The sequence below is a fragment of the Camellia sinensis genome, unplaced genomic scaffold (assembly GCF_055761805.1).
Source record: "Camellia sinensis isolate YWXY unplaced genomic scaffold, ASM5576180v1 Unanchor10, whole genome shotgun sequence".
NCBI lineage: Eukaryota > Viridiplantae > Streptophyta > Magnoliopsida > Ericales > Theaceae > Camellia > Camellia sinensis.
Genome location: NW_028128988.1, coordinates 417,350 through 443,288, shown reverse-complemented (window position 1 = coordinate 443,288; position 25,939 = coordinate 417,350). Strand labels below are relative to the sequence as shown.

The window sequence follows — 25,939 nt, the reverse complement described above, 5'->3', positions numbered from 1 at the left end:
GACTTTTAAAATAGTAGTAGATTAATATTTTTTCACTTTAAACCTAAAATAGAGTCAATTAGGAAATATCTAACATAATAGTGTTTTCTACATCCAATAACAAATGGTTACTGTGGGGACATATTTTTTGGGTAGTTCACGTGGTCGAGGTTGTTAGCCGAGGTGGTACGTGGGCAGATCATGTTTGCCGAGATATTTGGGGCACTGCCGAGGTGTTCTGCGGCAATATCAGAATCCGAGATAAGCGGATAAAGGACAAGAGTCTTAGAATGGGAGAAAACTTCAGTTTGGGTAAAGATAAGACTCTTAGAGGGTTTATCCTAATCCTATTGGGAGTCCAAGATTAGCAATAATTCTAAGTCCATTAGAGCTAGGCTTCTATTGGGATAGCAATAATTCTAAGTCCATTAGAGCTAGGCTTCTATTGGGACTAGGATTGAGGTTGCTATAAAAGGGAGGCACCCCCATGGGTCTAAGGTATGCTTTTGATATTCTGTCTAGTGAGTTAAGCACTATTGGTTATCTTTGAGAGATATTGAGTACCGACTTGATTGTCGGAGTGCCCCCGGGTGGACGAGCCACCGCCGGAAACTCTTCTTTCTGTTGCAGGTCGTTCGGGCTTAATCTATTATGCCGGTGCTCTCTAGCTAAGTACTTAGTTGGCAGTGTGATCGGAAATTCACTCACACAATTTGGCGCCGTCTGTGGGAAAAAAATGAGAATAGATGGCCAACGACGGACAAAAAGAGAAGGTTGGGGACGACACCCCTACTAAGAATGGGAAACATATTGACTCAGACGTTAAAGAAGTCAACTACAACGAAAAGACTTGTGATAAGAATCACGAAGGAAAGGACGTTGGCCAGGAGAGCGACGAACCAAAGAAAACGAACCAGATCGGGTATTACAACGAGGACGACCTCTAGGTATCGAAGGATAGATGCCTGCGGAGGAACGACGAGATAAAGGGAATGGCGGAAAAATTGACGAACCTGCAAACGGTCGTCAATTTCCTGATGCAGAACAACGTCGGGTAACCATTGTTCTCGCTACAAGATGTGCCGATTCTAGCGGCCAAGAAAGACGCCCAGAAAAGGGGGTAGAAAACGGTTCCTGCAATCCTTCAGCATGGCGAGACCAAGGGACATTCTCACCGGCCTTCGCGGGAGGTCGGCCATGGAGAATCCCAGAAGACATGATCTCGGCCTAAATAATTAGGTCCGAGAAAAGAAGAGCTCAGTCTACAGTAAGCAGATCCCAGATTCCAAAAGGCAAGATCTCGGCCTAGATGATTAAATCCAAGAAAAGAAAAACACAGCCTGAGTTAAAGACTTTTTTCCACAAAGGAGTAGGTAGAAGCCATATAGAGGGATGGAGAATGATGCTTGGGAGTTGGAATTTTCAAACTAAGATGATGTTTAACACTTGTTGAAACTTGAGAAAAGTTTACAAGTTGAAGTTAAACCGAGATGATGTTTAACACTTGTTGAAACTTGTGAAAATTTTACGAATTAAAGTTAAACCGAGATGATGTTTAACACTTGTTGAAACTTGAGAAAAGTTTACAAGTTGAAGTTAAACCGAGATAATGTTTAACACTTGTTGAAACTTGAGAAAAGTTTACAAGTTGAAGTTAAATTGAGATTATGTTTAACACTTGTTGAAACTTGTGAAAAGTTTACAAGTTGAAGTTAAACCGAGATGATATTTAAACACTTGTTGAAATTCTGAGAGAATTTACAAGTTGAAGTTAAGCCGAGATCATGTTTAACACTTGTTAAAATTCTGAGAGAATTTACAAGTTGAAGTTAAACAGAGAAAGAATATTGATTTAACACTTGTTGAAATTTTGAGAAAATTTACAAGTTGAAGTTAAATCCAAGGTTATGAGTGAAAGAAGTATCTATACACGTGCCGAGGTGACTATGTGACTATGTGACCAAGACTTGGAAGATAATGGAAGACAGAAGTCTTAAGAAGTAAAAGTAACACTTGTGAAAATATTCGTTACAATGTTTTCAAGTGTTAAACCGAGACCGAGATAAGCAAGGTCGAAAGTTTTGTCCGAGGTATGTTAACCTGGGGAGATTGCACAGTTAAGGTGTATGTTGAAGACATGCAAATTGTATCCTAAGTATAGAATCATACAAGGCATTAAGAAGAGGGCAAACATTCAAAACACTTGAAAGAAGAAGTTAAAAAATGCATTCAGATAAAGAAGACACTTTGGCCTGACATTGAAGAATAAATTATTTGAGAAAGTACAAGCAATGAAGCCGAAGTAAAGTTCGCCGGGATCAGACAGTGGCCGTAAGCAAGGAAGTGCAGCAGAAGCCTCGCTAGAGGGGGGAGTGAAACTAGTTGCAGACAGCTTCGCAAAAGCAGCAATAAAGGATTTGAAAGAGAAAGTTTAAACAAAAACGAAGATGCAAAAGTAAAAAACCGGAGAAAGTGAAGAGATTTGATCAAATACGCAGATGCAAGGCGACTTAATGACATGTATCAGACACGGCTCAGTAGAGGAAAGATGCGTGCAGAAACGGTTGAAAAATTTTACGTGCCAGCTCATACGCATGAAGAAAACTCTTGAAGTTCTTGATTTAATGAAACAAATACCTTGGCTAGAAGGACAGTTTCGGCTGAGAAACTTGAACGAATTTGGTCGTTGGTTCCAAAGCCTTGATGGAAGCAGACTATAGGTCTGGGTCATATTGAGCCGACGAGTTCTGACTTCGGCAATAAATGATGAAGCAAGCTTAGCCGATGTGCTAGATGAAAAAGATAATATAAGTTCCATCACCTCAGTTTGCCGAGGTAATAGAACCTAGGGGGCAGTTGTGGGGACATATTTTTTGGGTAGTCCACATGGTCGAGGTTGTTAGCCGAGGTGCTACCTGGGCAGATCATGTTTGCTGAGATATTTGGGGCACTGCCGAGGTATTCTGCGGCAATACCGGAATCCGAGACAAGCGGATAAGGGACAAGAGTCCTAGAATGGGAGAAGACTTCAGTTTGGGTAAAGATAAGACTCTCAGAGGGTTTATCCTAGTCCTACTGGGAGTCCAAGATTAGCAATAATCCTAAGTCCATTAGAGTTAGGCTTCTATTGGGACTAGGATTGAGGTTGCTATAAAAGGGAGGCACCCCCATGAGTCTAAGGTATGCTTTTGATATTCTGTTTAGTGAGTTAAGCACTATTGGTTATCTCTGAGAGATATTGAGTACTGACTTGATCGTCGGAGTGCCCCCAGGTGGACGAGCCACCGCCGGAAACTCTTCTTTCTGTTGCAGGTCGTTCGGGTTTAATTTATTCTGTCGGTGCTCTCCAGCTAAGTACTTAGTTGATAGTGTGATCGGAAATTCACTCACACAGTTACATTGATTTTTTAATGAAATGGAGGGAATTTAAATTAAAAAATTAAAAGTTTATGGTTCATAATTAAACTAAAATATTTTTAAAATTGCGGGATTTGGTCAAAGCCTACTCATAATAATTTTTAATGCATTAAAAAACAAATATAAAAAATTTTCCTTGAAAAATCTAACATATACTACTATTACAAAAACATACTTAGTGAGTAATTTAATATTTTAAACTTTAAAATAATATAATTTTCGATTTAGATGTTGGTTTTTAATAAAATTAGTATTTTTAGAATTTTCTTATCAAGATCTATTAAACAAGATCTATATTGACTATGAAATTCTTAAAAAATAAAAAAAATACAGTTGAAATTGAGCTAGACAGTAAACTCTGTTTGACACTAACATGTTATTCTAATTTATGGTAATATGTTATTCTAATTCACAGTAACATTTTACTATTTCAAAAAGTAAAGTACATATTAGATGAACCAATCAAAAATACACATACACATTGCTTTTAAACATATATAAAATGAAATAAAAGTGTTCATTGTAAAAAAAAAAAACTCTTTAAAAAATATATATATGGTAATATTATTCAAAAAAAAATTTAATTTATCATTTCTCAATTATACACTCCCTCCTTAAAGAATTTATGAAATACGTGTATTTTGTTTGAATTTTTTGAATTAAGTTTTTTGAAAATTGAGTTTTTTGATTTTCGTATTTTTTTGTTTTCAGTGAATATTCTTAAAATTTTAAACATTTTTTTTACTTTTTTTAGATGCATCTTACTTAGATGTATCTAAAAAATAAAAATTTGTGAAAAAATATTTTAAAAAATTAATAAATACATAAAAATACAAAAAATATATTGAATTCTCATATATATTTTTTATATTTTTGGTATTTAGTGAATTTTTAAAAGATTTTTTAAAATTTTTTTTTTTACTTTTTAAATATATTTATGTTAGGTATGTCTAAAAATTTTAAAAATTACTCAAAATATTAAAAAAATTCAGTAAAAATAAAAAAATAAATTTTTTATAAAAAATATTTTTAAAAAATGATAACCAAGGTTCACCTAACAAAAGGTTCAATAAAGGAGTTTTGCCTAAATTTACCTTTAAGATTTGAGGTGACATATTCAAATACATATAAAAATGTAAGGACTAAGAAAACAAGAAGACTACCCCGTGAAGTGTAAGGAAAGGAAACCAGGTCGTATCAGGAATGCATAAGCATAGTCTCTTCTCTTTTATATTCTCTCTTTCGCAGAATTCTTGATGATGATTCAAAAAACATATAAAAACAAACCGATGAGAAAAAATTAGCGGCAAAATCTCCAAAAATGGCGAATCAGTCATCCTCCTCTTCCTATCCAATCCTCTGTGCCTCCTTCAATCAGGATAACAGGTAATTTATTATGTTGATTTTCCGAATTAGGGTTTGATTTTTAGTTGTGTGAATTTGAAATTTAGTTTGATTTAGGAATTGATTTTATTCTGAATTTTCTCAGTTGCTTTGCAATTGCGACGAGGGATGGATTCAAAATATTTGATGCCAATACTGGGAGGCTTTGTTATGAACGAGGCAAGTACATCATACAAGTTTTTAAAATTTTGGATTTCAACTATTTATTAGTTAATTGATATAGTGATAGTTTTGACGCTGTTGCTGCTTTTGTCGTTTAATTTAGTTGCTTTGCCCATGAATTGAGTCAGTAAAAATTGTTTTAAACTTGTTTGAGTGATAATACTTCCGTTTGGTGCTTGAGTGTCGATTGAGGGCCTGTTTGATTAGCCGGATTAATAGTGAGAGGACTAACAATAATTGGTTATCCAGAGGATTATTGAGATATATAATTCCGTCTTGTCCTTGTTGTTGGTTTTTTTTTTTTTTTTTGGTAAGAGATAGAAATATATAATTCCAATTATATGTATGTTTTGCATTATTAGTTGTAGGATAAATAATGGGTCAATTTTGGTAGATAGAATGGCCATTGGAATCTAATCTAAATAATCAAATTTTCAACTAATCAATAGAATGTGAGTCCCATGGGTTAATAATCCCAATCATGTGTTATAATCTGCCCAATCAAACAAGCCCTAAGGGTTGCTTGTTGGACTATCTCATGCATAATGCCATTGCCTAAGGTTCCAATTGGAGTATGCCCCATATTTTCTAATCTATACATCTTACCTTAAGTAGCACGGACTCTTTTGTGGACTCTTTGGACAGTCCTAAAGCATATTAGACACTTCTTTAATGTGAATTAATTAAAAAATCAAATTCATTATATTGGACGTTTCACCGACACTTTGTAGACACTTAGGCAACACTTCTTGAACCGTCTCTGAACACACCCTATATGATGAATTCCTTCATGATAGCAATATTCTGCATTATTCATAACATGACTTGTGAATTCTAAATATGTTTTGAAACATTTATAAGATGAATACATCATGTGTATTACAATGTTCTATTATTATTTTGCATTATTTAAAATATGATTTCTATGTGAATGATATCTTGATGTTTAAGTAATAAATATATAGATTTTAATGTAATCAATGTTATGTTACATATTTTTCATTATCTTTGAATAAATTATTCAAATATATGACATTATTAATTTGTAAAAATATAAAATTTTAATGTGGACCAAGTGTGTCGTGTCCTGGATATTTGGAAAATCGACACGTCGACATGTTCATATAGTTGACATGTTCGTATAGTCACATGTTGCGTTGTGTGTTTGTGTCTATGTTACTTAGTAACTTAGATCATACCAAAAAAAGTCACAACTGCAATGAAATTGAAGAAACAAAGCTCGCCACTCAGCAAATCGAAAGTCATTCATATTACTGTTGATATAGATCAATGAAAGTTTATTTTATTTTATTTTATTTTTTAATTAGAGAAATGGGATTAACAACTGCTATGATTTCACTTGAAGAGATTGGAGATAAAATAGAAATAGAAGTTGTATTTCATGAATAATGTATAATTCGTAGAAAGAAATATATTGACCAGAATGCTTATGATAAGACTACACGATCTGCTTAAAAATATTTTAAAATTGATTATTTCATATATATCATCAGTAAAACTATTTCTTCAATTCAAAATAGGTTTGAACAATTTTAAATATCTGAAGACATTTTTGGTTTTTTAAAATTATTTTGTAAAATTAAAATTACTTGATGATAATAGTTTGAAAAAACATTGTCCTGATCACAAATGTTTTCTGAAACATGTTTTTTTTTTTGGGGGTGGACATCGATAGTTTAGATTTGTTTTTCGAGTTAAAAGTTTCAAAATAAATTATACAAACAGAAGAAGAAAACCCGCGAACTGATGTACTGCATTAAAATTTTCTATTCTTGCTTATTTTGATTCTTTCCTATATTAATATTAAAGGCCTAAAAGTTTGAACAGAATTCCCATATCCAATCAAAATTGGTTGAGAGTTGAGACACGAGTTTGATGAGTTTATTTGGGTTGATATTCAACTTCATAATTACAATTGATTTTTCACTAATGTCATTCTCTCACTCACTAATATGTGTCAGTTGATTTGTGTTTGGTACTCATTTGATTATCTAAGTTAGCTAGCCTAGTCTCTCCACTCCAACACTCCCCGCACCCCCTCCCTACTCGTCTTCTCTCTCATGTTGATTGCCATGCATAGTATTTTTCAAATTGAATGCATGTAGTGCAATTGAGATACTGTAAAGCTAACATGATTTCATGTTTTTTTAAGATCATCCTAATCAAATATATTTTCTTTTGTCAGCTATTGGAGCATTTGTCATTGTGGAAATGCTTTATGCCTCAAGTCTTCTTGCCATTGTTGGAGCTGGTGAACAGGTTCTTATGCTGTCCATTGATTTGTGCACTTTCAGATGGTTTAGCACTTGTAGTAAACATACAATTTTTTATCGAATTTTAAAATTTCATTAATTAATTACCATTTTTTCTTGAATCCAACAGGCATCTCTATCCCCACGACGTCTATGTTTATTCAATATTACAACTGGAAATGCTCTTCGAGACCTAAATTTCTTAACTTCAATCCTTGCTGTTCGTGTTAATAGGAAAAGGTAAAACATCTACATTGGACTTGCTCTTTTATGGATAGTTGGAAACATTTAATTTGATAATTGTGCTTTTAACATTGAACACGACTTGAAGTGAAGTATTAGCAGTATTGTTAAGGCATTGATGATAATTTTTAGACATGTAAATTTGATGAATATCTGAGGAACCTGTTTTGTTTCTTGAATGATCAAACCATTGAATGACCAAGTTGTCCCTTCTTTCCTTGCATGCATCCATCTTTTAGGTGTGGTCCTTTTATCTTTTTCTTTCCCCCTTTATTTTGGGTTATGTTAAGATGGTCTTCTTCAATAGTTTGAATATAATATTGAAATTTGAATGAGAAACCTATGTGGAAACTTTCAAAGGAATTTTAAGAATTAGTTCATTTGGGAAGGTAGAAACCCGCCTTTTGGATGATACTTGGGACAAAAATAGCGAATTGTAATATAACCTTTCAGATTTTCTGTAGTACAATATTCTAATTACTAAAAGCTTCCTAGAGATTTGGTCACAGTAAGGCTCAGTTCATTTTGCAGTAGAATATTTTTCCTGAAAATATTTTCCTAAATTTTGGTATTTGGCTGTGCACAAGTTTAAGTAAACCTTTTTATTGGTAAGGTAAGCTATTTCCTGAAAACTTTTTCATGAAATGACTAACAGATCAGTGATTGGTAAGTCAATTTTCAAATCATGTGGAACCATTTAATGTGAAGTGACTTAACAAAAAAGAGTTTCATCTTTGAAGGCTCCAGCACTAGCTTGTTGACAGCACCACTTTCTAATGCTGGGATTTACTTTCCAGCCTCCCCCAACATTGTCTGCCAACCACTATCCACAGGCTGGAATTAGTGGAAACAACGAACATTCCTTTTTGGCCAGGACTGTTTCACCCCATAAAAGTTCTCCTATTGCTTTTTCTCCTTAGGCACCAATGGAACAAGCTCATAACCCCCTCCCTATTGGGCCTACTCCAACATCCAAATAAATCTCTCACTAAACAAGGCATCACCCACTAAATGCATATTATGCAAAGGTCAATCCACATACCTCTGTAGCTGCTAGATAATGCAAAAGAAGATGAATCACTCTTTCCCCTGCTGTTTTATGCATGCAGCACCAGTCCATCATGGGTTTTCTCCTCAATTTTGGGTTCCTTTCCTTGCATTTAAACTAGTTTGAGATTGTAATGCACTTCAAATTTATATGACCCTCAATGTTATCTACGGTCCATTTTTGTTTCTTGGAGGTTTAATTATAATTATATTATCTCGACCGGATATTCAGGATTAGTTTATTTTGAGTTGCCAAGATACTGGATTCCTTTGCTCATGTGGTAAATTTTGTGGGAGGTTGTACCCAAGCCCTGGATTGAGTTTCATCAATGCTCATAAGCATGTAGCAATTTCATCAATTACCCAAGCTGACTACAGTTGTAACCTTACAGATGTGTGGAACATGGGCATGTAGTGAGATAATTGTCCTTGCGATTCTAAGCCTTGTAAAGAACTATAATTTCCTGTGGGGGATCAGAGGTAATAGGAAAGAAATGTTTGTAATGATGAATAATCACATGAAATTAGGATGTTTTGAAGTGTGCTTAGTTGGGGAAAAAAAAAATTTCCTTTGGGTGTTTAATACAAGTCGAAGTTTAAGTGTATAATTTCAATATGTTTGATGTCTGGCCTCCCAAATTCAAGTTTTTCTTTTTTGAGAGAAAATTCTCTTTATCTCTCTCGTATTTTTTTATTTGATCATACTAAAGCAGTACAAAGATTCAATGGTTTGGTTTATTGTCACTATCTTATTGAAACTAACAAGTGATTAAAGGGGGGGAAAATGGTAGAATAATTGGTAAATCTTAAAATTGGTAACAATATCTCCGATCTTGACATCTAAACAGGTTTCCTAACTGTAGGAATCTGGTTACTGTTCTCTCATTCAATAACTTCACTTCTTTTTTCAATTCTTGTTGAAATAGTGTATTTTTACGTGCAGATTGGTTGTTATTTTGCAAGAAAAGACATACATATATGACATAAACAGTCTTGATATCTTGGACACAATAGATACAGTGCCAAATTTTAAAGGTGAGGTTGGAATCCCTTGCTCTGCAATTTATGACTGAATTCACAATTTGTGCAATCAACACGTTTATATATATATATTGTCAATTTTCTCAAGGGGGCACCAGTGGTAGAGTTTTCTTGTTTCCTAAAGTAATAATGTCCATTGTCTAATTACAATAAGCACCTAAGTATTTATGGATACTTTTTAAAAACAACTATATCTATATTGCATCAACATTGGAGAGAATACTTTTGGATATGACTTATATTTTGTAGATGTAGTACTTAATTTAATTAATGACCCATTTGATTGTTTAAAAAATATGAATCATGTAATTTTAGGATTGGCTCATTTGTGAATTTTATAACTAGATGTATTTGGTTGTAAAATAAACTAAATAAATTAACTTTTCTTTAGTGAAAATATGAATTTGGTCATTTCTTTTAAAGAAATTTAAAATTGAGAGATTTAAAATATACTTTGTTTGGTGACTACAAAATATTTGAATTGGCTCATTTGTAAATTGATAGATTTGGACTTACATAATTCAAAATGAAATGATTTTATTCTCCCAACCAAATGAGACCTAAGCAAGCATTTTGCAATTGGCTTTCTTAGCCAAAAAGCCACTAAAAAGGCAAAAAAGTCAAAAAGCCAAGAAGCCAAAGAGTCATACAAAAAAGTCAAAGATTTCTTCTCATTCTCTCTATTTTTGCACGTTTTTCTGTTTAAAGCAAAAAAAAAAAAAAAAAAATTATTCCCAACACACTTTAGTTTTGTTCACCTCATATTTTAGCCAAAAAGCCACTAAAAAAGCCATTTCCCAAACCAACCCTTGGTCTTTTAGTTTTGGACGGACATTTGATACTTCTTCAAGAGAAATGCTAGAGACCCACAATTTAAATCCCACATTTCACCCACTATGACATGGCAATGGTGTTGGGCCTTACATGGTTGAGTTTGTGAGAATTTAAAAGTTGACACATAACTTGTTATGTCGTTGTGGGTAAAATTGTGGGGTCTCAATCGTTTTCCCTTCTTCAATACACTTGGACATGTTTCTGTTGAGCCTTAAACATTGAGATGTGGCATTTGTATCATACAATCAGAGCATGACTCCAAATGAAAAAAAAATGTAAAATTGGTTTTAAATACTGGGACCATTTCTTAAGAGGTGTTGAGATAAATATTGTCAAATTTGTTGTAAACTCCATATCCAAGCAACATAACTCCAATCTAATTATTTGAATTTTAAGATTAATAAGTTAGAAACTTGAAATAGATGATTTATTCATAAGAATATCTGTTTTATGAAAAGGAATATGCTGGAAATTTGTGTTAATGTATATAATAAGATAGTGGGATGTATAGAATATGATAGTGGTGTTGGTGGCAGATAGTGGCATGTATAGAATATGACAGTGGTGTTGGTGGCAGATAGTGGCATGTATATAATATGATAGTGGTAGATAGTGGTAATATATAATATGTAAGTGGCATATAATGGGTTATAATGATGTTTGTAATATCTCCTATATAAGGAGTGTCATTTGGTCTTGTAAGACAAGAAGTTTTGAATATAACAGAAATATATTCCTTCTTCCTCATATTTTCGGAGTTCTTCTTCCTCATATTTTCTAAGTGAATATATATATATATATATTTTGTATAATTTGAATTTTTTTCATTATTTTTTACCATCATGTGGAGCATGCTAGGCTAGGGCATCATGTTTGAACCTTTGGATTAGTCTCGAGTCTTTATATTTATTTCTCTTATAACTTAGTATGCTCTTGTAAACATTTTGTATATATTTTACTAGGCTTTAGTAGGCAAAGATAGTCAGGTAACATTCAATTTTGTTGGCTGTAAGGACCACCCATGGATCTTACTATAAGTAATTTTTTTTAGGTCTCATATATAGTTATTAATACCATTGTTAGGTTTAGAATATTCTGTGGCCAAATTTTCTTTGTTTCTCAAATGAGTCATAGTCCTATTGGAATTAGATAACTTTAGTATTGTTAATTCTTCTATTTAATAAAGTTAAGCTTTAAAGAATTGTGATTGTCTTTGTGAGGCTTTATTTAGCTATTGCAAGAGTAAGCCTGCCATGCCATGCCCCAGATTCACAAGATCCGAACCCATGAATAAGAAATAGAAGAAACCATGACAATATGTGAAATAAATGGATAATGAAATAAAATAAGGAAATAATCAAGATTAAGGAGTAAATCCAACCATGCACTCTGTTCCCAATGATATACATCTCATGATATACATGTTACAAAAGAGTGTAGCTAACAAATGAAATCAAATGCCCTACGGTCTACAACAATAAATAAGGTCCAACATTTACACAGAAGGTACATGACCAACAAATAAGGCCCTAGGCCAATCAACAAATGGAACCAGTGCTCACATCAAAGTTCATCCAAAATACCATTTGCTCCAGTTCACAAAACAACTCCAATTAATTAAAATGAATTCCGAAGTCGTGTATTTTTCAGTGGTCTATCACAAGATCCATCTAATATCCTATTTTACCGGTTGCTAGCCAGAAGGAAATTGGTAGCTACTTTGCTTGAATTTTTGGTCTTTCACCGTGGAGTCTCTTAGCCTAGCTTAACAATCTCATCATCTCTATATACTATCTTGAATTTATTGTTATCTAGAAATCCACTTTCATTCCCAAATCCATTACTGTTTCCAAAATTCTCCATCCATGGTTCTCAAACCAATTCATTTTTGAAACCACAAATTCCATGTTTTCAACATATATTTCCAAACTCGCCAAGTTCAAGATTCTCAAAGTTACGAAACAATTTTCACATTTCCATAGAGATGATACCAATGGAGTGGGTTTTGAAAGCGTGGATGGAATGAATCAAAGATGTTAGAATTTACCTTCACCTCACCTACTCCACTAAACCTAACCCACTTCACCTACACCACTACCACCTCCACTTCACCTACTACACCTATATCTCCTATATAAGGAGCCTCTCACATTTGTACTAAATACAACAATTAGATATCAATCAATAATACATCAGTTTATTTTTTTACATGGTATCAGAGCAGGTTTAGAACCTACTATTTTCGCTTCCCGGCGGGCGGCAACCTCACCTTGGCCGCCCGCCGGACCTCAACCTAATCCACTAAAATTTTCTACACATACCTTCACTCTTCTCTGTCCTAAAGTCTGATCTTTCATTCCGATCCGATCCGATCCGATCCGATCCAATCATCAACATCGAAATCAGAGAGGCCTAGGTCTCATCACTGTCTTCATGTACCTCTGGATGCACAATCTCCCCCAAGAGAAACCTCGACACCAACACACTGAAAGCAGGCTCACCACTCTTGATGATGTGAGTAAACGACACTGCAACTTTTGGAATACTCACTGTCGCAGCCACATGCCCAATTGTATGCGCCACAGCAACAGGAAAGAGGGTTTTCCAGAACTCGAAATCAGTCTTTGGTGCTTCGGCTAGTCTGGTAGCCCAAGAGATCAACATCATGAGAGATCCACAAGCGAGAGATAGAGTCGAAGTAAGCCATGGAAAAGGAAAAGAATTTAGTATTTTTTTTTTGTTGTAGATGTTGAAGATCACATTCAAAGCCAACCCAGATCGCTTCTGTATATTTCCAATCCAGTACCCACAAATCTGGGAGATGTACAAGAAGGCCGCAGCATCGTTCTGGACTGCCGAGGAGGTCGATTTATCACAAGATCAACGACACCGGGCCGCAACTCTACCTGCCGATGAGAGGCATTTCATCCCCCACGTCCTTGCTTTCTTCGCCGCCTCTGCTGGACTTGTCTTGGAGAATCTCGCCGGAATCATCGTCAACTCCAGTCTCCATTTGGGAGTCTCAGCTTCGTCTGAGAGGGTCCTCCGATTAGGAGCTGTGAACGAGGGAAATGGATGGCTTAGTTGAGGATAATCTGAAGGTGGAGGCAGATGGGAAAGGAGATGAAGCAGAAGTCTTCTCTGGTCTCTCTCTCTCTCTCTAATAATCAACCCATATGCCCCCACATGCCCCCCACGATATTTCCCTTTTATTCCCACTTCCGTTTATTCTTATTCTTATTATGAACCACCTCAGAACCATGTGCATCCCTTTTATGAAACTTTCTTTATTTTATTATTTTATTTTATTTTATTAAAAAAAAAAAAAAAAAAAAAAAAAAAAAAAAAAAAAAAACAAAGCCACCCACGTGGGTTGGTTCTCATAAATCTACAATTTGATAGCATGCCATCATCCACTAATTTTTTTTTATTTTTTAAACCCATCTTCCCTTTTGCACTCACGTGGTTGGTTCTCACTTTTTCATCATCAATAGTTGGTTCTCTTTTCTTTTCTTTTCTTTTTCTCTTCAATTTTTTATTAAAAAAAAAAAATAAAAACAAAAAATAAAATAAAATAAAAAAAAAAAAAAAACTGGGCCAATCAACCCCGTGCACCACTTTCCTTATTTCCCCTATCTTTCGTTTTGATTTCAACTTTATTCTTATTATTTCTTTCTTTCTTTTTCTTTCACATTATTTTTACTTTTTTTCAAATTTCATTCATACCATATAACTTTGCACACCAAACCATATTTTATTCATCTCAGGGATCAACCCCGATCACAATTTTCCCACAAAAAAAAAAAAAAAAAAAAAAAAAAAAAAAAAAAAAAAACAAACAAACAATCAAAACCAACACATATCGGAACAGTGGGATTTTTTCTCTCTACTCTACTGCAGGTCTCTTCTTCTTGCCTCCGTCCTGTGCAGCCCTTGCCGGTGTTGTCTCCATATTTCCCACTCCACTGGGCATGATAACTACTCCCTGCTCCTCCACTGCAGCATATGGCGGCCCTCCAAATCGGAACATCACGGTGGCCTTCCGCTTCAGTTCCTTATTTTCTGCCTTTAGCACACTGATCTCTGCTCGCGCATCCTTATACATGCGTTGGAGCAGAGCCAGCTGGGAATTTAAATGCTGCACCTCATTTGTCCTACTCTGCAGCCGGTTCGACAAATTTGTGACCGCCGTCATGGTTTCCACGCATGACTTCAGAGTATACTGATTAGCCTCAATATCAGTTTGCACCGCCATTTTTTGCTCCACCGACCGCATCGGAAAGTTCAATGGAGCAAAACCAGAGGTGTTTGGTTGAGGTTCACTGGCCACCGCACCAGTTATTTCTCTTGTGGGCTCGTTCAGTTCTGGAAAGAGCGTGAGCAGGTTCTGGGTAGCTGGACGGGAAGAAGAGGCCATGTTTTTGGATTGCTAAGTGTTTCAGCGAAATAGCAATTTCAGACTGGTAATGTTCGGAAGGGTTGGTGACAGAATGGCAACAAAGAGTTCCACAGTTTCTCTCTCCGCAGAGGCAGAGTTTTTTCAGCGAAAGGTTGGTTTCAGAGGTTTCAGAATGGTATGCCTCAGCCTCAGCCTTCGTCTTGGTTAAATAGCCGAGGCAGCCACGCGTATCGCGCGCCTTTTGCCGCCCGACAAACTGGCACGCCTTTTCATGGCACATCTTTTGACAAAGTGGACACGCCTTTTGATGGCACGCCTTTTTGATGGCACGCCTTTTGACAAAATTGGGCACACCTTTTGAGGGTGCAACTTTTTATGGGTCCGACAAGACTCTGTAAACTGTCCCGACATTGATTCCGGTTAGCTCCTTCATAGGTCCGACAAGACTCTGTAAACTGTCCCGACATTGATTCCGGTTAGCTCCTTCATGGGTCCGACAAGACTCTGTAAACTGTACCGACATTGATTCCGGTTAGTTTCTACAAGGGTCCGACAAGACTCCGTAAACTGTCTTCTACAACGGTCCGACATGACCCCATAAACTGTCTTCTACAACGGTCCGACATGACCCCATAAACTGTCTTCTACAACGGTCCGACATGACCCCATAAACTGTCTTCTACAACGGTCCGACATGACCCCATAAACTGTCTTCTACATCGGTCTGACACCACCATACAGTGTCCTCTACAACGTTATGACACCCCATACAGTGTCTTCACCAACGGTCTGACACGACCATACAGTGTCTCCTATCCTTTTTTATTTTTATGTATTTTCTTGTTTTATTCCTCTCTCCAAACTCAAGTTGGTTAGTTTCTATCCTCCTTGAGTTTGCGGGGGGCTGTTAGAATTTACCTTCACCTCACCTACTCCACTAAACCTAACCCACTTCACCTACACCACTACCACCTCCACTTCACCTACTACACCTATATCTCCTATATAAGGAGCCTCTCACATTTGTACTAAATACAACAATTAGATATCAATCAATAATACATCAGTTTATTTTTTTACAAAAGACAAGGGAGAGAGATATTATGTATTTATGGCTCAGGAGGCTAAGGTTGACATGGTGAATGGTGTTGAGATTTATTCCATATCCTCCAATGCAAACGGAAGCACACCATGCACGAACCAAAGAGAAAAATAATCACAGAGAGATTTACGTGACTTGACTCAAATTGCCTACATTCATGGGAGAGAGTGCTTCCACTATGAATAAAATAGAGAATACATGTAAGATGACCAAAACACTCAAAACCCACACCATTATCCGAACCCCATGCTCGAGGGTAGTTGAGCCCTTGCTCACCAGGTGCCCTCACGGTATTTTTTTCTCACCCTTTACATCTCTATTTTTTCCCTCACCTCAATCTCTCAATTTCTCTCAAGAAAACCCTATAGGCCGCATGACTATTTATAATAGTTTACGCATAAGAATTCTAGTTCTATACAATTAGGTAACTAAGGCATTGTTTGGCATGATCTAAAAAAGTCAAAAAGCCAAAAAGTCACTATCCTTTTTAAGTCACATCACCTCTCTAACACATCACTTCAAACCCAACCCATACCCAACCCATATTTCATAAAAAGTCAAAAAGTGCACTTATTTAGATCATCTCAAACCACCCCTAAATCCTACACATATTAGGTTTTCTAGTAGATTTCGAGCTCTGCTATCTTACACCAAATATATGTATAAACTAACCTACTAATTATATGGGACCCACTTTTATCACATGGGTGGACTAATCCTAACAATCACCCCGTCCACTCATATGGGGTAAATGTTATGTGTATTTGCCAACTTGAATGTCCTAGTTTGTGTGATGCACTCCACCTTCACCTAGAAGTTGTTTCACCCCCTTGAATCAAGTGCCACGTTATTTGCACCTTACACCATAGTGCTTAAACGTGTCCTTCGTGGCTTCCTTTGTCCTCATGCTTAAGCCAACGAGATCTGCCGCACTTCCCTGAGGTGTCTCCATTGTCACAAACCAAAACCTTCATAGAAAAGAGACCCGACTTCCTTTGGTGTACACTTTTTTTGTTGCGAAACCATCTCAAGTTCTATGCCTAAAGCTTTCTTTTTTTGTGAACAATCTGCAATCCGTTGTCTTCCTCTTGGTGGCCATCAAATATCCTTGCAACGGTTGCTCACCACTGTTCACCCATAACTCATACTACTCGTCTGATGCTTGACAATACCTTTCCTTTTATCACAACATACTCCACAAACTTGTACAAGTTGCCAACCAATTGCATTGGTCTTCTACATCATTGATTGATCCAAGTTGCTCCTAGATTGCCTAGATCACATGTAATCACCTTTGATCGCCTTTGAATTTGTTCAATCCCTTTAACTGTTTAGAATCTAAAAATTCTGAATGTACTGATCAAACCGCAACCCTTGAAAACCTTGAGATTCACCTTTGTCGTGAATTTTTCTACCGTGCTTCTTCTTGGGGAAGACTTCACCAAATTTGAATCAATTTTTTTTTTTCTACACCACCGTGATTTCTTTCACTTCTGTGCGAGTCCTCCGTGTGCAGTAACTACACTCTTTGCCAATTGCCACTTGGATTGGTAACCTTTAGCTTTGATACTACTTGTTGGGATTTATTCCATATCCCCCAATAAAAATGGAAGCACACCATGGACATACCAAAGAGAAAAATAATCACACGGATTTATGTGGTTTGACACGGAAGAGAGAGCTTCTACTATAAATAAAAATAGAGAATACATATGAGATGGACAAAACACTCAAAACCCACACCACTACCCGAACCCCATGCTCAAGGGTAGTTGAGCCCTTGCTCACCAGTTGCCCTCATGGTATTTTTTCTCTCATCCCTTACATATCTATTTTTTCCCTCACCTCAATCTCTCAATCTCTCTTAAGAAAACCCTATAGTCCACATGATTATTTATAATAGTCTATCCATAAGAATCTCAGTTCTATATTATTAGGTAATCAAATCCTACGCATATTGGATTTCCTAGTAGATTTTGAGCTTTACTATTCCACACCAAATACATGTATAAACCAACCTAATAATTATATGGGACCCGCCTTTATCACATGGGTGGACTAATCCTAACAAATGGTAGGAGATGATGCTACATAGAGAGGGGCATAGGTGGCAAGATGAATTGAGCTCAGTTGCTCTTGTTTGGAAAGGTCTCAACAAGAGAGGAAGGGACAATACTATGGATCACTTAATGATGCCCAACATAATTTTGAAATACAGTTGAATTTTTGACAGTTTTTCTAGATTGAAGGCTAGTGTGTTGTATTTCATATTTCTTTTTTATTTACAATAGTGTTGTGGTTCTTAATCTACATTTTCCTTAAGATCCTCATGTACTGAATAAATTGGATTGTAAAATTGATTTTTGCTGCTGTAACATATTTGGTACTCTCTCAGGACTTTGTGCATTTTCCCCAAGTTTGGATGGGTGCTTTTTGGCTCTTCCAGCGAGTACAACAAAAGGATCTGTATTAGTCTACAATGTCATGGAACGCCATTCTCATTGTGAGGTTATGATACATTTTCTTATAAGCTTTTTAGTTAAAATGCTTAATGCATGATTTCAAATCCAGATGCCATCCTCTTTTATGTTATTTTTAGTTAAACTGCTTAAACCTTATTTTGAGAAGCTTTTAGTGTATCTTAGCCATAATGTAACTTATGTTGAATTCTAATGCTTCTGGTTTTTAGAAATAAATATTTTAATTAACAAAAGAGCACATCCAAAACTCGTGATTGTGTTTCCTGGAAACTAGCAATCTTGTTCTCCTTCCACCTGTTACAACAATTGGCTTAGGCCGAAAGATTTACCTCTCAAGCTCAATATTTCTGTATGCTCCTTAATCAAAATAAATAAATAAATAAATAAAATTGTACTATTGGAAATTTGTGAATCTAAACTTTTTCAATTGAGTTCGGTAATTGATTTATATGTGTAATATGGAGGATGGGGCTCTTCAGTGAGACATAATCAAACCCAAAACAGCTCGAACGACAAGAGTCATGGAACAAATTAAACAACCACGTGCAGATATGGCATAAATAATGTTACAACATCCTATATTAACTCTCCCATGTTACAACATCCTATAGGACAATGTACACATTTTCTATGTTTCATTCTTGTGAAGTCTATAGAAATTGGAGTTGAACATTAATAGAGGACGTGGTATCCTTTTGTTAGAAGATGGCTGGCCTAATGACCCTTTATTCTTTAACACTCTTTTTTTTTTTTTTGGGGTGGTATTTTTACTTGTTAAATAAGTGCTGATAGAATCATAGGAAGTCTGTCCTTTTCCTTTTCTATTCACAAGTTTCTCAACTGCACATTAATGCAGCATGACCAATTCTAAAAATTTACCCCTTCTTTTTCTTTCATTTCTTCTTCTTCTTCAAACTAAATTTCTTTTTTCTTGGACCTCCCATTGTTTGCATCAAAGGTACTACGAATTCTTAGAGAGCATGTAACATTCTGCTTACAATCCTGTGTTGCTTCTTCAGCTTTCAAATAAAGGCAAGATGCAATGAGATCTTACGAGCACAGCAACAGTGTATAAAATGTTTGGGGCTAATAATTTATCTCAATAGTTGCTGCTGCCAGCTGGCAATATGTAAACCTCTTGCATCAGTTTGCAACACATGGCATTAACTAAGTTAGTTGAAATTTCAACTATTTGATCCATTTTAAACATTAAAATCTTATTTTCCTTAAGTTCCGAGGGTTAACAATTTACATACATCAGGAACCAGGATCTATAAAAGGAAAAAATAAAAAGGTTGGGGGTGTGGGGCAGGAGGTGGGTATCATTCACTGAATATAAAGTACATTTTTCTTTCCTTTTCTTATTATGAAATTGGATTGGATATATCTTATGTTACATGGGACTCTTTTATTTCCTTCACAAGATCCATGTCCACTAGATATGATAAGGGTAAGGTGTGATATATGTGTAGGGCACCTGTATCCAATTTAGACATTTGGAACCTCTAATTTCTTACGATGTTTGAAAAGCAAAAAACTCACATTTTCAAGTAAAGAAACATTTCTAGCCTCTCACATAATTGAGAGATAAAAATTCCATATTTTCTCTAAATCTTATTTAACTTTTAGTACATTTCTACATAATTTACAATATCTTATCTAAGAATATTATTTAATATGCAATATATACATCATGTTCATGATGCTTCCCTGTACCCTTATCTAACTTTTGGATATATATCCCAATATCCTAAGATTAGATTTATGAAAGTAACGCTCGGACTCGCACCGAATACTTATACCCACGTGCATGTAACAGAAATCTTAATTGCCTGATTTTATTTTCTTGTTTGTGGATAGTACTTTGATGCTTCAATGACATTGAAGCTTTTTCTTGAATGTGTATATTTCTCTTTTGATGAGTTAATTTCTAAACTAAATCTAATATATTACAGATAGATGCTCATCGCTCACCGCTGGCTGCGATGGTTCTTTCTTCAAATGGAATGTACATAGCAACGGCATCTGAACAGGGAACCATAATCAGAGTTCACCTTGTTTCAGATGCGACTAAGGTGAAGTATATCATATGCCTTTGACGGGACTTCCAACATGGGGAGTAGCTCTTGTATCTATGAATTGGTGCATTCAGGCTCACATAGTGCCACACCTTGCTGTGGATGAAGGCAGAAGGATAGTGAACTGACTGTTTGATGAGCTGCTCAATTTATAGTTACTAGGATAAAAATTAACCTGGTTTAATTGCATTTAATGATTGATTACATTAGATTTTGTGGAGGCCCATATAAATGGATAGACCACCCTTTTCTGTACTGTCATGCTGTTGCCTAATGTCAATAATGCATGACCATTTTTACCTCAGATTTAATGCAACATATCAGTTTTACTTTGGGTCATATCTGTAATTGATTGCATTATACTTAAGGAACCTAACTATTCTATCTTTAGCAGTCATATAGCTTCCGAAGGGGGACATACCCATCAACTATATTTTCGTTGTCATTTGGGCCATCCATGCAACTTCCAGATATTCTTGTAGCCACAAGTTCTTCAGGTTCTGTTCATGCTTTCCCTCTAGGATTCGCTTTAAATCAAAGGTGAACTGCATTTGAACCTCTTCTCTGTTTGCCACACAAGTTAGTGATCATATTTATATACACTTCATTTGTATACACTTGTATATATTTATTCATTATGACATACTATGTAAGGATCTTATCTATCATAATTTGTCATAACATGTAATCATAAAATTTCCATTATCATAATTTGTCATATGCATTAATTTGACACTGAAACATCTTTTCCTTTTTGGTTTCTGTTATTCCATTGTTCTTAATTCTGTTTTCTTTATGTTCTTCAAGAATTGCATTGGGCACATACTTTTATTTATGTTTAACTTGAAGCTGTAGTTCATTTGAAGGATTTGTGAAGTCAACTGATCTGTTTATTTATAAATTTATAGAAGCAGAAGACCAAGTAGTTTTCTCGGGTCTCTAATCCCAGAATCTGTTAATGATGCATCGGCTCATCATCATGTACTCCATAATGCTTCTCCAGCACGAGTTAAAAGGTGAAGTTCTTGAATTTTTACCTAAAAGTAACCATTTTAGTGGACCATTAAGATAGTATTAGTTTACCATTGGCATGCTAGGATGGTTGGGGGGAGATCTTAGTAGCAGGAATCGTCTCAGATGGTGACGATTTTGCGCTTCTGAGATCTGCCCCCAACCATCCCTCCGAGGAAAAAGCGCGATTTTGCGCTTCTGAGGAAGGATCGCATCAGAATCACGAATCTGATGAGAGGGAAACGCGAATCTGATGCGGGAAGGGAGCACTATTGAGAGGGCAAGGAGAGTACCTGGTCCTTGGCTTCGATCCTCCGTTCGACGACTTCGATCTCGCCGTTTGACTTCCCCGTCGAAGCCCTAGTCTTCGTCCCTCTCTCTCTCTCGCTTCTCTCACCCTCGATCTCCTCTTCGCCTCTGTTGCGTCTCTTCTTCTCCCTCTCTCGATCTATGTTGCGTCTCTTCTTCTCCCTCTCTCTTTCTTCGTCTCTGTTCTCTCTGTCTCACTCTTTCTTTCCCTCTCCGATTTCATTGTCATGTTGTGTCTCAAGTGTTCCTTTTGATAGCTCAACGGAAATAAAAGTAGTTTTTTTATTTATTTATTTTTTATTTTTTATTTTTTATAACCGTTCTAGCCCTGCCATAATTTTCTCTCTCTTTAATCTCAACTTTAACCTTAATTATTAATGAAAGAAAAGCATGTAACGTAATAAATAACTGAAAATTAATTATAATATGGATACATAAGTATGTTGGTTCTTTTGATCTCAAATCTCAGTATCACTGCAAAAGGGGGTGGGCTTTGTATTGGGTTTGTTACTTTCATTTTAGTACCTGCTTATGCAGGGAAGGGTAATGGGATGAACAACAATGAATTTGATAAAAAAGAGATACTCTCTCTGACAATATTATTAATTCTCCAAAATCAACTGGTTTGCCCTAAGGCGTTCATGTGAATTTGTAGTAGAGAAAACCTAAAGCAAAAAAGAAAACCAAATCCTAGGCTAATTACTTGCTAATCAAGCTGAAATCAAATAAAATAAAAAAAAAAATTACCAAAAACTGAACGATTTTAGTTAGGCTGAAATTCACTATAATGAAAAAGAAATATATTGGAAAAAACCTAGGCACAATCGGATTCATCTAGACCAAGTTATAGATCAATCAAATATTTCCAAAAACTGAAAATCAGCGAAATTGAAGACCTAAACGTTGGAATTCGCCCAAAATCCATCGTAGGCCATGGTGAAGTGATGAGTCTTGATTATGATTCTGAGCATGTGTCGTCTTGCCTCTACTAGTGCGTTTTGCCTTTGCATTGCTTGTCCATAAGTTCTAGGAACTTTATGTCCAAACACTTTGCATCAACTGCCTACCCTAATCTAATCTGTTGCTATTTGAAAGTGAGTGCATGATGATCAATTTTGGCCATATATTAAAAGAATTACTATATTCACTTTTCATGGGGCAGTTTTGAAACAAGAGAGAGGCACCATTGAAATAACATGCTGGAAGATACAGTAAAATACCTGGATTTTTTGACAGCAAAAGGGAACAGCACTTGATTTGTTAGTTACATTGTTAAGGCAGGTTTCAGTATGGAAATATGGGACCTGCCAGTGATGATGACTCACAAAATCAAAATCCTTAGCCCTTCAATGAGTCAATATGCTAAAAAAATTTAAGAGTGGATTGTTCTAATGGTTTGGGATTAGTTATCTTATTCACCTTTAATTTAAGAAAGCAAACTTGGTTTTTGCTTTTCTTTTGCACAAACTTTTATTAAATCACGTGTCCGGTGCAGTTATGCAGTGATTCGCAAGGTAGATAAAGTTGCAGAGTCATCTATGTCTGAATCTGCGGCATACAGGTAAGCTCACTGATATTGTGCTTACTTCTTGACAATGCTCTAGTTTTCATAGCCTTTTTCATTCTCTTGCTCCCTCTCTCTTTGATCCTTTCTTCCATTTAGTTGAGTTTATGGTATGTATTGTTAAATTGTTGACCATCAATTCATCTAAAAGATTAAGCTGTCAGAGAAAGGGTTAACTTTATTATTTATATGGCCGGACTCTTTTTCATGAGCGGGCCAAACATGTGCAATTATTTTAATTATTGGGTAGGGCGGTAAGGTTTAGACACAATATCTATTGTCTGCGTTGATATCATGTTGAATAGTTGACCATTAACTCATCTAAAAGCTTACGATTTTAAGTGAGTTGGTGGTCAACTATTCAATTTGATAGGAAGTTTACATTGTTCATCCATGATGGCCTATGTCCACAGGAGAAGATCAGTAGTACTATTTCATTTTTACTCATGCAAATGGACACACATGAGCACAATCATATTTGTAGACATTAGAGATAGGGAGAGGATTGTTTGGATATCTACTATATCCTAAGCATTATCTTTTTTCTATTAATCTCTAGAGATAAGATTAGTATTCCAGATTTATCTCTAGCATCTTCCCCAAGAAGGATATAGAGAGGAGCTCTTGCCGATTTTGACAATCGCTAAACTTTTGTGCCAAATTTTCCATGCCTATAATTTTGGCACTAAGTTTGATATTGCTGTAATTAGGCATGGAAGATAGCGAATAATTGAAGATGAATTTGAAAGAGTTGTCGCCAAATTTTGACATTGAAGATGAATTTGAAAGAGTTGTTGCCAAATTTTGACTCTGGCATCAAGGATAGCTCTCCATTGGAGTTGATGTACATTGTGTTTTTATTGATATATATTAGTATTTTGTTAACATCCTTCCTATTTTGATGTGATTGTGCAATCCCCTGCCCATTGTGCTGCAGCAATGAGATTTTTTATGAGTTCATTGAGAAAAGGTTTTGACATATGATGATGAAGTTCTATATAGTTTTAATGATCAATGGAGTTTCCATTGATTTCCTCCTGAAAGTAATATGGTGGGGTGGTGATTGGACTGAGGATTGTCGATTCTGATTTTGAAGTAGATTATTGCTGTTCTATTTGCAGGAGAATTAAGTGTCTACGTCTGACTACATGTTTTGTTATGAAACTTCTGAAACCATGCTCGAGGAGGAGCTTGTATTATTTCATAGAGATTGCAATCATTAAAACTGAAATCTTGCTTTTAAAAAACTCTTTTGTTCCATGAAATAATGTTTGTAAGGCTTATTTACAGTAACTATGGTTTGAGTTTGAAATTGCTGCAATCTTGCCATAGAACAGTTGTTGCAATCCCATCATAGAACAAATTTCTATTGTGGGTTGTTTTCATGATCCATTCGACGTTTGCCTAATGGAATGGAGTTGGCTTTATCGCCTTCATGTGAATTCACTTTGTTACTTTTGTTTTGCTGACATTAATTGAATTATATTTATAGGAATCTAACAATTATAGTAACTCTCTGTATTTGATTTTTTCAGAGCCATTATATCCCTCATCACCTACAGCGGGTACTTTCTGGAGTACAGTTTAAGTATCAACCATCAGAACGAGTCATCATGGATATTGGAGCGGGAATTCAATCTTTTAACCGTGATCTCTGAACGCGTCAACTCATGATCAGATCATGGATTCATTTGTTTTCTCATCAATAGCAGCTCGTCCTTTAAGTATGCAAGCACATCGCCTAGCCCTGCATAGATAGAGGCCCCACTAATATATAGATTAATGTTAGGGTGATTATCTTTGAGTATTGTACTCAGGTACAAAAATATTTGTAGTTTTCTATTTAAATTCAAAATGTTAATGAAAAAGTAGTCTTAATCTTGAGCATGTTTTAAAACACGATACTTTTTATAATATTGATGGTTTAGGTTTTGTTTCAGAATTAAAGAAACACTGTAATTGATATTACGTAGAAAGGCTAGATTCATTCCCAAATGTTTGTATGCTTATATAATAATATTATTGGCTACTCCCGCAATAGTAATTTTTATTTTTATTTTTATTTATAAATAAGAGTTTTTTCAAAATTAAAATTGATAAAATTATACATAAGATCGACTATATTACAAAACTATTAAGTGGAATCTGCAAGGCTGGATCAAAGAAGTCTTTGATGCGATGAACGATGACATGCCCATCTTTGAAAATGTCCCAATCTCTGATCTTGACTTCATTAATGGAAGCGGATTGGCTTTTGAGTATTGTTGTGACAACCAGTGGATGGCCTGCGAGGAGGTATTGAGCTTGGACTCGAATGGAAGAGATGATTCAAGAGCCTCCCTATCGAGCTTCATGGGAATGATGTGATATTGAAGGAGTGAATGGAGGTTGCGATTACTTGAGAGAGAAGAAAGCGGCGTTGGTAGGACAAAATATGGTGAGAGTTGTTGTTGATTAGTTAAGAACAGAGGATTGGATAATCACCATTTCATTCTTTCTCACCCAAAAAATCAGTCCCCCCAAACCCCATTTCATCCATAACTACCACCAACTCCTATCACAGTAACACCCACCATCAACTCACCAAAACCTCCAC

The 25,939-nt window shown here is 35.7% G+C and overlaps 1 protein-coding gene across 4 annotated transcripts; it reads left to right on the top strand.

The window, feature by feature from the left end:
• Positions 1 to 4,478: 4,478 nt before the first annotated feature.
• LOC114319830 (autophagy-related protein 18b-like) lies at positions 4,479 to 25,242 on the top strand. 4 transcript variants are annotated; one of them, XM_082911245.1, is made up of 11 exons: positions 4,479 to 4,782; positions 4,886 to 4,959; positions 7,169 to 7,242; positions 7,366 to 7,475; positions 9,469 to 9,560; positions 18,297 to 18,409; positions 20,337 to 20,456; positions 20,854 to 20,999; positions 21,368 to 21,475; positions 23,275 to 23,340; positions 24,879 to 25,242. In XM_082911245.1, the coding sequence occupies exons 1-11, from the start codon at positions 4,718 to 4,720 to the stop codon at positions 25,015 to 25,017; spliced, it is 1,107 nt and encodes a 368-aa protein (XP_082767371.1). In that variant the 5' UTR covers positions 4,479 to 4,717; the 3' UTR covers positions 25,018 to 25,242. The 4 variants fall into 4 exon arrangements, with proteins under 4 accessions (XP_082767371.1, XP_082767374.1, XP_082767373.1 ...); XM_082911248.1 differs by having other exon boundaries at positions 4,483 to 4,782; positions 21,374 to 21,475; XM_082911247.1 differs by having other exon boundaries at positions 4,483 to 4,782; positions 20,851 to 20,999; positions 21,374 to 21,475.
• The last annotated feature ends 697 nt before the right edge of the window (positions 25,243 to 25,939 follow it).